The following is a 15,475-nucleotide window of genomic DNA, read 5'->3' as shown; positions in this document are numbered from 1 at the left end:
TACAAAAAAAAAAAAAAAATGTTGTCCATCCTTCCTCTATTACCGTTCGCGCACCTTTTAGCGATACATGGACGCCGTAACAAACCGTAGTGCTGAATTGGTCGACCACGGGTATCTTCGAGATTCGTATTGGCAACCTTTGAAACACAAACTATGAATCGCTTATGCATTGCTGTGTGACATCTGGCGTACACTTTACGTACTAGTACTGTTGCTGTTTACACAGCACAGCCAAACTAGAATTCATGCTGGGAATAAGATTCGCATTGAGAAATGTTATATAATGTTATATAAAGTGTGTATGACACAGTTGTTGGCTTAAGATAATAAAGGTTTAGAAAATTTATATCGATCGATCATATTATCGAATCAATTCAAATTTCATTTTCATTTTGTTGGCAGTATTACCGGAACCGTGAGATCTCCCTCCTTACTCCACCCCTCCCGCATAAAGAAATATCGCTAAACGGTGCGCGGACTATAGGTTTATTTGTCTATACAGCTGTGGTATCAGCTGACAGACACCAAGGTCAGTGTGCGAGATACATTTCAAGCGAAGGAGGAAAATCAAATGGTCATAAATACGGTACAGCTTTCAATGAAGCTCAAGCTGATACCGTAAAGTTTAATTCATTTGCAACTAACGAATCGTTTCGAGAGACATCTGTATGGATTTTGGAGTCGACAAGTGTAAGATTCAGTGCATCGAAGTCCGCCTCCATGGCTAGATGGTTAACGTGGTGGTCTTTAGTCCAAGGGGTCCCGGATTCGATTCCCATTTTGGTCGGGGATTTTAATTTTCATTGGTTAATTTCTTTGGCTCTGGGGCTGAGTATTTGTGCCGTCTTCAACATTAGAATTCATATTAGATAGGGCCCCATCACAGACGCGCAGGCCTCTCCAAAGACCACACGGCATTATTAGTGCATCGAAAGGTAGACATTGACTCAGGGCCCCTGAAACTACCACGAATGGATATTCACTGTTCTAGAGTATGATGACATGAGGTCTGTTTGATAAAAGACCGTTCCTATGTCTCTCAGCCATGGCAATCCATCAGTACTTCACACCACAGCCTGCACGGTTTTTAGGTAATATCGCGTTACATATTTTGTATCCCTAACCTCGTGACGCAAATTTTCAAATGATCCCCTCTCACAAGACATATTTATGTCAAAATGGCAATAAAATAAAGTTAATACAGATGACAAGAAAAGTGCACACACCCAATTTATGTCACTTATATGCTGTTGGGTCTAATCTCCCATTGTAGACCTACCAGTACTGGTAACCTTTAAACGATCCTTTCAATATTTGACAACTACCTTCGTCTAACGGAACAAAACGTACTGCCAAAAATATGTTTGAGAGGGTAGGCTATCCTCCTTAATGTATTCTATCAGTAATTTACCTGAATTAGCTCCTGTCACAATGACCGTCTTTCCGTTCATTCGTTTCTTGCTTCTGCACTCTCCCATCGTAGCTTTATACCAAATTTTGATACATACAAGAACGAAGATCGTACTTAATACATATTTGTTGCAGAAAATATCACAAATAGCACAATTACTCATGTTTGACTTCTCTCCTAGCAAACTGGCTAAACTCTTAACACATCTAATGAACTAGGTTATCTCTTGTTACATAAACTTGATGTTTTTTAATCATTGCTGATAACTGTTATCCAATCTCATCTCAGTATAAGCACCTCACCGTTTTTCTGGCAGCACTTCGTTATCAATGAGCGAAGGTTACGTTCTTAAACCTCCCTGTCTTCCCTGTTTCAATCTTAGAAAAGAACCGCCATTCCTATAAAATGGTATCACGTAGGGCCTAAAGCGCCCTATACATATACGAACATGGCTCGGCGAACTTGGTTCCTGACGTTGGTTCGCTAACCAAGTTCGCTTCTGTTTTGCTACACACACGTTCATCAAAGCACGAAGAACTGTCTCACATTCGTAGTGGAAGTGAGCGTTTTCGAAATTGCGGCTGCTGTTATTGTGCTTGACGAGTTGAGTTGTTTTAGGAAGAAGAGGAGCACGTGGTATAAGGACTGGTTACGAGAAAGAGACGCGTGGTCGCATATTAATATTTTAAACATGCTCAAAAACACTTTCAAAATTATCTGCGAATGCCAGATGTGAAACATAGGCTAGAAATCAGTTAAAAAGCAGAGCAGATTGGATTATGTGAGTTATTTTAATGTCCGGGCAAATGTTGCCTGGCAGGACCGAATGGTATCCTTAATATGAAATGAACAATATGAAACATAATGTATTGAATTTTTAAATTCTTGTTAGAATCAATTTAATACGAGGCATGTTTTTAAGTAAGTACCGTTTTGATATACGGTAGAAAAAATTATGCAATTTTTAAACAATTCTCTTCTTTTTGCATGTAAGCCTGTACCTTAAACTACTTCCCAGCATAAGTTCCAAGACCGAGCTCGAGAGCTGCAGTCGCTTAAGTGCGGCCAGTATCCAGTAATCGGGAGATAGTGGGTTCGAACCCCACTGTCGGCAGCCCTGAAGATGGTTTTCCGTGGTTTCCCATTTTCACACCAAGCAAATGCTGAGGATGTACCTTAATTAAGGCCACGGCCGCTTCCTTCCCATTCCTAGGACTTTTCTATCCCATTGGTGCCATAAGACATATCTGTGTCGGTGCGACGTAAAGCAAATAGTAAAGCAAATAGCATAAGTTCCAAGCATATTAAGGCACTTATCATATTGCTAAACCAGTTTCTGAATTTCATCCTCATAGAAATCTGCCGCTGGATGTGCCAGCCACTGAAGCACGGTCGTTTTTAGGTCATCATCGTCGTGGGGCTGACCTAAATGCTTTTTCAAGTGCAGGAACAAGTGGTAGTCACCAAGTCTTCAGTAATGACAGATGGTCGCCCACTACACTTCTCGTCATGGATATTAATAGGGCCTTCGCTAGATGTTCTAACCCATATTCTCACCATTCCTTTCCTCTCCACACACTTCACTTATCTACCGATGAATGTCAACAGCTTTCACGTCTTTTGCAGTTAGAAAACAAATCACAGCGCGTGCTTCACACTCGGCGGGACCGTTGTCAGAGGCATTTTCAATACGCACAGACAGATGTAAATACGAACGAATGCTTCCGTAATGGTGTTTGTGGCTAGCCTACAGAGGTATTGTGCCGTACTGAGCGCGCATGCTCTGAACGACCGAAGTTCTGCAGCGGCCATATATAAAAACGGCACTTCGTACATGCTTCGGACATACTAATATTTAAATGTAACAGGTTATTATTATCTGCGATTCCAACAGTTGACTCTCCTCGTACTGGCTATCATCATCCGGCTTTCCTTCCTCAGTGACTGGAATATTAATGTTGAATTTCGAGTTTCGTATTTCCTCTTGGACGGCGAGAAATGAAAGAAGACCGAAGTACCACAATTTTGGTACAGAGACACTTTCTTGCAACGAACCCGTTTTACTTTTCGATTCTTTAGCTTTTCTCACTTCCCTATGGAAACTGTTTGAACGAATTAACTCTCGCAGTTAAAAACGCTAAATCTGCCTCGGGTAATTTCTCTCAAGTCATTTTCAGTAACACCTGTAATGCCTCCTTCCGCTTATATCCGTCTCTATATTCACTTGACTTCACTTTTCAAAGAAAAGGAAAGTCTGTGAAAGACTCTAAAATTTATCAAGAAGCTAGGATGCACAAAGGTCACAGTGTCTGCATCTGTCTACTGTAGGCCTACTTATCAACCACTCGCTGCCAATGTTTCTGGTCTCATATTATCAACTCAGCCGGTCATTACCGGTTTATACAGTTGACAAGAAGACCCTGTTCGCATCCTCCACTACACACGCGCGAACAAGGTTCGTCGCTGGCAACTCCATGAACCAAGTTTTACAACTCGTCAGAAATCCATATTCGCCACGACACAAGTGACATGAGGTAGCATATTACCAACAGGTAAAAGCTAAATACAGTAGATCAACCAACATTTCAACACAATGTGAACGATTTATTAGGCTAATATAGGACTACGGTAGATATCGGTAATAGGGATGTACTGAAACACTACCGATAGATGTCTCACGTGTAGTTCCCGGTATGCGCTTGTCGATCGTCATTTGTTTGTATGTGTTTTTAATGGAAGTTACCTAGTTAAATGCTGAAGTTAAAGATTTAATATATCGTTACGGCAACAAAGACAACAAGAAAATTGTGATGCCTGACTTGCTGTGTCCCAATGTCCCAAAATCAATGTCGACCGTACTCATACCATCAATTTCCTAAGCAAGATGCTTTCCGTAAAAAGTGGTTGCATGCGATTCGTACGCAGGACCTATGAAATAAAAATGACTCCTAATATCAAAGTCTGCTCGAAACATTTTACAGTTGAAGATCGTCATTACTGAAACTGGTAAGTAAGCTAATTAGTACTAATTAAGAAATAATTTTATAATCAGGTAGTACATTCTGAAAAGTTAATATGGCCTATTTCAATAATTTTAAGCGAAAGACGAAGACTTAAGGAGAACGCTGTACCTTCGATATTGTCATGGTATGGCACCGGTACCTTGGAAATAACTCCAAGAGCAAGAAGATATAGAAGTAGAAAAACAGCCATAACACCGTGTGCGGTACGGTACCCTGAATCACACAGTGACCTATAATTTGACACTGGAGCACCATCAGTTTCAGACTTCCTGAACAGGAAATAACTCATTACTTCCAAATTTGAAATTTTTATACCGGTATTTGTCTTATGGTCCGAAACAAGATCCTGAAACTCGTGCGCTACACAGAAATGAAGTTCAGTCGTACTGGATGTAGCCCCAGGCACTGCTGTCACACTAATGCCGTGCCTTATGTACGCCTATAACCGGCAAAGAAAAGAAAAAAATACCGTATTAGGAATGTTTTCAAAATGCTATTTGTACTTTAAGAATTCAATCTTAACAAAAATGCTAAAAGGAGGAGTTGCTGCATTTATTCCTTACTGGTACCTTTCAATCAACTCTTGCATTTTCCCACATATGTTTTCGCCCCTTTTCTTCAATTCTGCTTCCAAATCCGCAATCGTCATTGCACCTATACTATTTCCCGTCCTGTTGAAAACATAACAGAATATGGTAACTCCATCTTAATGCATTTAAAGCAGAAGTTTCGTTTCGATGATCGCAAATGTTGGAATACTCCATATAAGTCTCATGTAAAACAATCGAGCAGCGGAAAGCGCATACCGGGTACTACCATTACGCTGCCTAGCGGACAACTTTTGCGTGATACATCCCTATTAAACTGAAGCCACCGAGCTCGATAGCTGCAGTCGCTTAAGTGCGGCCAGTATCCAGTATTTGGGAGATAGTAGGTTCGAACCCCACTGTCGGCAGCCCTGAAAATGGTTCTCCGTGGTTTCCCATTTTCACACCAGGCAAATGCTGGGGCTGTACCTGTGTCGGTGCGACGTCAAGCAACTAGCAAAAAAAAAAAAAACTGAAGCCGTCATTGGTAAGCTAATGCTCACTTAGCTCGATATGAAAACGAAGGTTAAAATTCAAAATGTTCAGGTAAAACGTGAATTATATCCTAGCTATACGGTTGCCTGCCGTATGTTCTAAAAATGCGGGATTGTCCTGAAAAATATGCCCCGCTTGAATTTTTACTACGGTATTGCTGGACCGGGGGGTGGGGGGTGGGGGGAAGGAGAGTTCCAGGCTTCGGATAATTATGTATCTTGCATATTGCACATTTGGACTAGTTTTATCTTAATACGGTAGTGTATATTTTGTGCTTTCCTCCTGTTAGTCCATATTTTGAACGTTTTCTCCATCTTTGATGTAGACATCAGCTTCTGCAGGACAATATTGGAAAATTTGGCATGTATTTGAGAAAACGCAAGTGCTGGAAACCTGCGCATGACTTATGCCATATTCAAGAATTTGGGGTGTGCTGGTTTTCGCCAGGTAGCCTGTTTGACAGGTACAGTAGGTTGCGTTTTTAAATTATCAACACCAGCTCTACATCCAGCCATAGCTTTGTCTACCTGCCCCAGTTAGGCAAGTAGACTACTGATTCCTGGAATTTCACTTACGACAGAACTGTATTTTCCTCACTTCGTGAGTAGTTAAATGCAATGTCCTTTCATACACAATTAGTTGAGGACGAGCTTGACCGTCGTAGTGGAAGGACGTGCTCTTCTTACTCGCTCTCTCTCTCTCTCTCCCCTCGCCAGGCGATCTGTACTTTCTAAGTACTAGTCAGGCAGTTGTACTTGTTGGTACACTTCCGAAAGAGCATTGTCTACTCTGTATACTTTTAAGTTCGCAGCGAGCTTTGTCAGGAAGCACTTTTTAGTGTTATTTCTCTTTCTGATTTTTAATTTCAGGAGAACAAGAATGGAGTGAGGAATTCCAAGCGAGGCTAGACGTGGTGCCCCGCCAAGACCTTAGTCTCCCGGCGCTGATGGTGTACAACCAGTGGGGGAAGCAAACATACCAGGAGACGATTTTCATAATCGATTTCCTTACAGCAACTGCGGAGCTCATCGATGTGGACCGACCATCCAACTCATCGGCGAGGTGATCCTTGGCTGGGCGGTCGTCATCCACCCTAAGGACGCAAACCGCCTCTGTGTCTACGAGAAAGTGGCGTCCAAACACTTCCAGGTAATCCGGCTACCAGGACTCAGGGAACAACTGGACGACACAGGCAGCGAGGAAGCAGAGGCACAGGCAGGTGGGAACGGGCCCACACTTCTTGGCTCCTCCGGAGCAGAGGACCGAGGACGACGCAGCTGCGATGGTGCGACCCAGGTTGATTTGCTGTACTTCACGAAGTTCATGCAGACCAACAAGACCGCCAACCAGGAATGTCCGCCATCTGTCCGGGCCACCCAGAGAAGGCCTACCACCCGGGCGCAGACCAGGAAGGCGACCCGAACGGCGGAATGTGGCACGAACATGGACGCTCCCGGGCGTTCAGAGGCTGCTACCCAGGCTCGGTCTGCTAGCATCTCGTTCACGAACCAGACACCCATATGCGCCCTACAGGACAGGGAATGCACAGAGATGCCAGCAACGAGCGACGCCGCCACCAGGCAGAAGGGAGAAGACGGCTCTGCAGAGGTGCCACCCGCCACACCACGGTCACCAGGTCAGGAGGAGGAACGCTCCCAGGAGACGGCCTCTTCCCCGCCGAGAAGAGACCACCACCGCCAAGAAGCAGACGCTGTCCCCGGACCAGGAGGGAGAAGAAGAAGACGACAACGACGTCGGTTCACCAGAAGAAGTATAACCAACCGAAACCCAGGACTGCTACAGGTATGGCAGCCGAACGAGGAGCCAATCAGGAGTGGACCTCAACGTGTAGCGGCGGAGAGGAAGGAGGCCCGGCGCCATGTTCCGCATCCATCCAACGGGTCTCCGCCTCGGCGGGCATGGCCTCATTCTCCGGGATCGGAGACTGGGTACGAGAGACCCCAAGGGAGTCGGGCGGTGCGACAGGCCCCAGTGGCTATTGCCGCATGGCTCGGCAATCGGCAAGTCCCGCGCTAGCCACAGCAGTGCCCAGAAGGACAGACCCCCTGAATAATTGGACTGGCGAGGAATAGGCTTATGACGTGTGCATGATACCTATTCCCAACTAACGTAACTACCTGGACCTTTCCGGAACCATATCCTAGCATGTGTTATTTACAAAATGTCAGGTTTTACATGTAGACATCTTTCTACTTCCGCCTATGTGGTTTTGTCCTGACCCTTGTTACCCGATTACACCACTATTGATACCCATCACTACATCTGGCTTGGTAACATGCTGAGCATGGGGACAGGCAGATACTCCTGTAGTATCACACTCCCACTCCTCCCTGCTATCTTTCTCTTCTTAGAACTAATAGCATGTCGGAGGCAATGTAGAATAGAGTCGATTGCCACGCGGGGGGAGCGGAATCCCCCCCCCCCCCGAAAAACCACAATTAGTTCTCATCAGTCCTGCTTTGGTTGTGTTCAAACAGGTTGTGGTTCATAGTACTGTACTTTAAAGGAATGTGTTGTTGCTACCTAAGTTAATTTATGATGCCTAAGAAGAAGAGAATTGATAGAGATGTATTGAAAGCATATGTACGCGAGTTTGAAGCTTTTAACTGACGAAGTATTTTGTTTTGTAAATAATGTAGCACAGCCTTATCGGCAACTAAAAAGTATCAAGTTCAACCATCTTCAAACGACGAAATACAATGAAGAAGTGTGTGAAGCGTTAGTCTCGACAAACATTCCAGTGGCTAAGCTAAACAGTAAGGTAAGGTAAGAGTGTATTCTGCCCGAAGGCAGGTCTGAACCTCCGCAGAGGTGTGCCTGAGCCGGAGTTTACGTATAGTAGTGTGGCCAGTTCCTTTCCGCTCCTCCATTCCCTTACCCCCCCCCCCCCCCTGCTCACCTAGGTTAGCGCGTGGCCACTCATCCGAATCTTGACCACGCCCAATGTTGCTTAACTTCGGATTTCTCGTGGGATCCGGTGTTTCAACACAGCTACGGCCGTTGGTGTTAAACAGTAAGAACTTAATAATGTTATTGGCTTTACGTCCCATTAACTACATTTTTGGTTTTTCGGAGACGCCGAGGTGCCAGAATTTCGTCCCGCAGGAGTTCTTTTACCTGCCAGTACATCTACCAACACGAGGCTGACGTATTTGAGCACCTTTAAATACCACTGGACTGAGCCACGATCGAACTGCCAAGTTGGGGTCAGAAGGTCAGCGCCTCAACCGTCTGAGCCACTCAGCCCGGCAATAAGAACTTGTTTCAGATTCTGGAGGAGCATACGGTACGAAACAACCAGTCTCAGATGAATCAACAATGAGGAAGAATGATGTTCTTGAGCTTTATAAAGTGGCGTTAGATAAGCTAATGGAAAATATATTTGGGTCTCGCTACACGAAACAACGGACGTGGATTAAAGATCTGTAATTAACTGCATGTTTGGAATTTTAGGAGAGGAAGAAGAGAGACAAATCATCAAATGGATACGTTACCTAACAATAAGGTGAATCACTCAAAAGTTGCTGCATTTTTCAATTATGCACTTAGTTTTGTGTGGCCATTACGCATTCTTTACCATCATGTTCTCGAGGCTTGCACTGATGCTGCACCTTACATCTGCAAAGCCGTGAGAGGTCTTGGGATATTATATCCTAGCATCCTAAGATAATACAAGTCACGTGTGTAGAACATGGACTTCATCGAGTCGCTGAAGCAGTGCGGGCTTTCTTTTCTGAAGTAAACACTTTGATCTCAACAGTGAAAATATTTCTGAAGGCTCCACGTCGAAAGAATATGTTTTTGGATACAGTTAGGTACCGCTCCCACCTTCACCAGACATAGGTAACGTGGCTCGAAGCTACTGCTTATAAATCCGATTATTTTGAAGGAGTAAAAAGGGTAGTTATCCGCCTCTGTGGTGTAGTGGTTAATGTGATTAGCTGCCACCCCCGGAGGCCCGATTTCGATTCCCGGTTCTGCCACGAAATTTGAAAATTGGTAGGAGGGCTGGATCGGGGTCCACTCTGCCTCGGGAGATCAAATGAGTAAAGGTGAATTCGATTCCCACCTCAGTCATCCTGGAAGTGGTTTTCCGCGGTTTCCCACTCCTCCAGGCAAAATGCCGGGATGGTACCTAACTTAAGGCCACGGCCGCTTCTTGCCCTATTCCATGTTTATCCCTTCCAATCTTCTCATCCTCTCACAAGGCCCCTGTTCAGCGTAGCAGGTGAGGCCACCTGGGCGAGGTACTGGACGTTCTCCCCAGCTGTATCCCCCGACCCAGTGTCTCACACTCCAGGACACTGCCTTTGAGGCGGTAGAGGTGAGATGCCTCGCTGAGTCCGAGGGAAAAATCCCTCCTCATGGCCCCTGTTCAGCATAGCAGGTGAGGCCGCCTGGGCGAGGTATTAGTCATCCTCCCCAGTTTTATATCCCGACCCAGAGTCTGAAGCTCCAGGACATTGGCCTTGAAGCAGTAGAGGTGGAGTCCGAGGGAAAAACCGACCCTTGAGGGTAAACAGATGAAGAAGAAGGAATATGCTCCAATTTGTGACATGTGATGTAGAGACTGTTTTATGAGCACAAAACCATTTTAAGTGAAAATAGCAGCAAGTTTGTGTTTGACCTCCTGTTACATCATACTGTGAACCACCTCTGTAGCGTAACGGTTAGCACTATTAGCTGCCGTCTTCGGGGGTCCGGGTTCGATTCCCGATATTGTCAGAAATTTAATAATGTCAGGAGGACAGGTATGTGGTTAAAATAGTACATGAAGCTCACCTCCGTTGGAGGGTGAGCCTGAAAAGAGCTGCATGAGGACACGAGTTTACCTTTATCGTAGGGAGAGTAAGCGGAATCAAGATTGTAACATAAATGTATTGCTAATTGATATAAGATTTCTTTTCTTTTCTTGTCTTTTCTTTTCTTTTCTTTTCTTTTCTTTTCTTTTCTTTTCTTTTCTTTCCTTCTGTCGTTCTTTCTTAATCCGTTTACCGTCCAAGGTTGGTTTTTCCTCGGACTCAGCGAGGGATCCCACCTCTTCCGCCTCAATGACAGTGTCGTGGAGCGAGACTTTGGATCGGGGATTCAACTGGAGAGAACGGCCAGTACCTAACCCAGGGGGCCTCGCTTGCTATGCTGAACAGACGCCTTGTGCGGGATGGACAATGAAGAGGAAAGAACGACCATGACCGTAAAGTTAGATACCATCCCGACATTTGCCTGGAGGAGAAGTGGGAAACCATAGAAAAACACTTCGAGAATGACTGAGGTGGGAATCGAACCGTTCTCTACTCAGTTGACCTCCCGAGGCTGAATGGACCCCGTTCCAACCCTCGTACCCAATTTCGTAGCAGAGCCGGCAATCGAACCCGGGTCTCCGGGAATGGCAGCTAATCACACAAACTACTACACCACAGAGGCGGACAGATTTGTTTTCTTCAATACATATTTCGACATTTTTAGTGTATATTTTGACACCTTTTAGTGCATATTTGCATGCATATTCTGGCATTTTTAAATGCATAATTATCCAAAGCCTAGTGATAACATTGAAATAGGGAGTGAAGTATTTGCTGGAAAAGGAGTATAAAGTAGATTACGATCTAGCATTCATTCAATCACTTTTGTTGATCAAATTCATCTCCCATGAGGTACAGCAGAAATAATTAGCCCCAAACAAGTACAGTAGGTTAAATCATTTCAAAGTTGTAAGAATGTTGAACAGTATTCAGAATTGCTGAAAGTGGGCTGTTTTATTTTTGTTTACAGGGGCATAACGGCAGTGCTGAAATAATTTTCTGCTTAATGAATAGATAGTTGGTCTAATGAAAAGTATAGGCTTAAAGCGGCTTCTGTAAAATCAATTTCAGTATTACAATATCATTTTAAAGACATAAAGTAAGTTGAAAATGTGTTGCAATTCATGATTATCTCATGAATTAATTTCAGAATCTGATAAATGTGACCGGTAAGTGTAAACAATGTGTTATTCTACATTACAAATCCAGTTTAATGTTGTTTTGCTATGCTATTATCACACTTATCCTCAAACATTGTCCTTTATTAAGTTATTTGCTTGTGCAATGGGAGGTATGAAAAGACATGTGCGAACTAGTCACATCAAAATGTCCTAAATGTTTATATTACTGGTACTGGCAAACTTAATTATAGGTACCCATAAGCTCGAATGATTTCCGGAGCAGGAACTATGGTCAGAACAACAGTTCCTACAATATCGTATCGTACTTAGAACATCTGACTGGGACTGATGAAGTTGATCAAGAGCTGCTTCTTCTTCTTCTTCTTCTTCTTCTTCTTCTTCTTCTTCTTCTTCTTCTTCTTCTTCACAATACCATAAAAGGTCCCCCTGACGTTGGCGATCACTGTGGCGAATGCAGTACGATCTCTTACGATCTCTTGCTAGGTGGAAAAGTCTTTCAACACTGTGAGTTCCAGTCCATTCTGAGATGTTTCCAAGCCATGATGTTCGCCTCCTCCCGACACCTCTTCGACCCTGTATTTTGCCTTGTACAATCCGCTGTGAGATGAGTTAACAGTCATTTCTAAGGATGTGGCGAAGGTAAAAGATATTCATGAGTTTTATTGTTTGAACGAGTTCCCGATCAAGAGCTATCAGCAGAAATTGTGTTCGCCGTCAAAAATGATTGTGAAAAGGCATAGGCCTACTAGTTTCTATGAATATGTAGGCCATTAAACTCATCATTTCAGGAATTCCTCCAAATCTCAGTTTACCATGAAGTTACGTCTAATTGGATCTTCTTGGAATGGAAGGGTCAAAATAATAAAGGATCTTGCCACTTTCGAGAACTAAACAAAATATTGTGTTAATACCAGTCGGCAGCCCAAGTCCTTAGCAACGAAACTGTTCTAGATATTAAACTAATTATTAATTGAATTAAATACGGAATGCGGACTTAACAAAAAGGCTAATGAATGAATCAGTCACAACTGACCTGCATTTAAGACTGTCGCCCAGAACGCAAATACCCTATCAGTTGTTTACCTAGTCTTTTCTCAAATGATATCAAAGAAGCGGGGAATATATTAAACATCTCCCTTGGTAAATAATAATAATAATAATAATAATAATAATAATAATAATAATAATAATAATAATAATAATAATAATAATTGTTCCGGGAGGTACACCTCAACGCCGCGCATTCGAAATTGGCGCCTAAATGAACTCCTCTATCAATCAAAAGTGAAACTAATAACACAACAAGTTGGAACGTTAATCAGAAGATGTCACCACCGAAGTATTGTGTAATTTTGTTATTGTGAAGTTTCCTAAACTAAGTGAATGTTTCCTTGTTTTGTTTGCCATTAATCAAGAAGTTTGGACATTCTTCCATAGATGACACTACCAAAAAAAAAACCAAAAAAACTATGATCATGCACCCTGGTGCGAGGTGTAAGAAGTTATAATTTAAGGAAGTTTTGTATTCCTAGGTTTTCCATAACTGATCTATGTTCATTTATTTTTGGGTTGGCAATACTTCCTTTTTATTTCCGCCAGTTTTGAATGTGGCCAATGAAAAATTTCTGTAATTAATTTTCTACCTATCGCAGGCTTCTTGTTCAATTTTCAGTGTTACTTTTGAACTCAACCAATAAAATTGAGAGGGTGTGGCTAGTTTAGTCTTTAATGATCTCGAACCTTCCCTGAGGGTTTATAAACTGCGGTCTTTCGGCTAATGTAGAAACTTCGTAAACTCTTTAATTGTAAATCGGGGATAGAGAGTGAATTACCTTCTCGAGCTCCCCTTCATCTTGGTTTGAGGTGACTACGTTTTATAACTGTTTTTCATTCTGTAATGTGGTAAAGTAATTTCTATACGAGTCACTTCAGTAGTTTGGGAATAGCCCATGTTTCATCGGCCTAGAGCCCTTTAGGTGTGGATTCGTGCGGATTCCGGCAGCTAATAGTTATCTTCTTCTTATTATTCTTCACCCGTTTTTTCCACATCTGTGGGGTCGCGAGTGCAAACTGTGTAGCACATGTGGATTTGGCCCTATTTTACGGCCAGATGTCCTTCCCGACGCCAACCCTATATGGAGGGATGTAATCACAGTTGTGTGTTTCTTTGGTGGTTGGTAATGTAGTATGTTGTCTGAATATGAAGAGGGAAGTGTTGCGACAAACACCCAGTCCCCGAGGCAGAAGAATTAATCAGATGCGATTAAAATCCCCGACCCGGCCGCGAATCGAACCTGGGACCCTCTGACTCGAAGGCCTCAACTCTGCCATTCAGCCAATGAATCGGACTCCGGAAGCTAATGTTGATATACATTATATATAAAAACTCCTGGGGTGTCTGGACTCCTTGGACGACAACCCCCCTACCGCTGTTACTCCCATCCCAACATAACTGCAGCACTTCATATATTCCGAGTAAAAGTGAAATGAATGCAAGAATAAACAGTTTGAGTAAAGATGCAATATTCTGGTTTAGAATAAATACAGCAATGTTATTACAATAATGGTCATGTGATAAGCAATAAAGAATTGAAATTTTATACAAGTAAAGCGGCAAAGAAATCACACGCACACACACGTCGAATACAGGTTTCTCGTCCTTCTTGTTCATGGCTAGATGATGAGTGGTGGTGGTGATTATTGTTTTAAGAGGAAGTACAACTAGGCAACCATCCTCTATATAACACTAATCAGAGAGAAAAAATGGAAGGGGTCCGACACTTCGAAAAATGAAGATATCGGCCAAAGGAAGACAAGGGCCACGAAGGGCGTGAAAATGAAAGACTCCCTAGCCCTCGCAAACCTAATAGCATCGGGGTCGGAAAAGAACAAGAGTTGACCAAGGGAGGTCGCATAGGATAGAGAAAGTGAGGAGCCTGGCACAAGTAAGTGGAAGCAATGCCAGGACTCAGTTAAGGGCCCCGTGGTCGCCAACCCACGCTCCAAAGTTCAGAGCCCTGGGGCCATGGCTAGATGATGAAGCCAAGAGAATGATGGCCCACCGTGACTCGTTATTTCGACATTATAAACAAACCCTAGATGACACAGACTTCGAATCTTACAGCATCTTAAGAAATCGCTCAAAGCGGTTAATCAGAAATAAAAAATGTATATATTTCTGGAATTTCGCTAATAACTTAAATTCTAATCGCGCATGGGACCAACTTAGTGCTCTGGGAATAGGAAAACATCAACAGAGACAGACAACTCCTGACATTCCACTTGACGAACTGAACGATTACTTTAGTAAAATAAATATTCAACCTATCCCAATTAACTGTACCGACTCAGCGCCCTACCCTCCAGCCAATCCACCATTCAAATTTCACAGTATCATAGAAAATCAGGTTAAAAGGGCTTTGTACACGATTAAATCAAAGACTAGTAGATGATATTCCTATCACTTTTATACATAACATTATGGGTACTGTCCTGCCTATACTGATGTACATACTGAACTACTGTTTACTAAACGGAACTTTCCCTCCTCTCTGGAAAACAGCCAATATTATACCGGTACCTAAGAATTTAGACCCTCAATCACCCTCTGACTGTCGTCCCATGTGCATACTCCCTGCGCTTTCTAAAGCCTTCGAACGTTTATTATACGAGAAACTTCTGGAATACCGAAATAAAAATGCTCTTTTGGACCCTTTGCAATCTGGATTTAAGAAGGGTTAATATACCGCGACAGCACTTTTGAAGATTACTGAATACATTATAAACGCTATGGACAAACGACAGCTCACAATACTTATCCTTCTTTACTTCACTAGCGCTTTTGACACTATAGTAACTCCGACTATGAGAAAGAAAATGGAACTGCTAAATTTCGACCTGACTGCGCTTAAGGTTTTTAGTTCTTATTTTAGTAAACGTCAACAGCGTGTAACAGTAAACAAGGCCTCTAAATGGAAAATGAAACTTAGTGTTG

General features: G+C 43.0%; 1 protein-coding gene across 3 annotated transcripts in view; it reads right to left on the bottom strand.

Annotated features, from left to right (window-relative positions):
• LOC136867263 (retinol dehydrogenase 11) overlaps nt 1–1,621 on the bottom strand; it is a 178,830-nt gene extending 177,209 nt beyond the window's left edge. For all 3 annotated transcript variants that reach the window (XM_067144406.2, XM_067144407.2, XM_067144408.2), the window contains exon 1: nt 1,412–1,621. In XM_067144406.2, the coding sequence (XP_067000507.2) occupies nt 1,412–1,574 (163 nt within the window). In that variant the 5' untranslated portion in view covers nt 1,575–1,621. The remainder of the gene's footprint in view (nt 1–1,411) is intronic.
• Between the last annotated feature and the right edge of the window lie 13,854 nt (nt 1,622–15,475).

This window comes from Anabrus simplex, chromosome 3 (assembly GCF_040414725.1).
Source record: "Anabrus simplex isolate iqAnaSimp1 chromosome 3, ASM4041472v1, whole genome shotgun sequence".
In the NCBI taxonomy this organism is placed as follows: Eukaryota; Metazoa; Arthropoda; class Insecta; order Orthoptera; family Tettigoniidae; genus Anabrus; species Anabrus simplex.
Note: the sequence above shows the minus strand (reverse complement) of the source record. Positions and strands in the feature narration are given on the sequence as shown.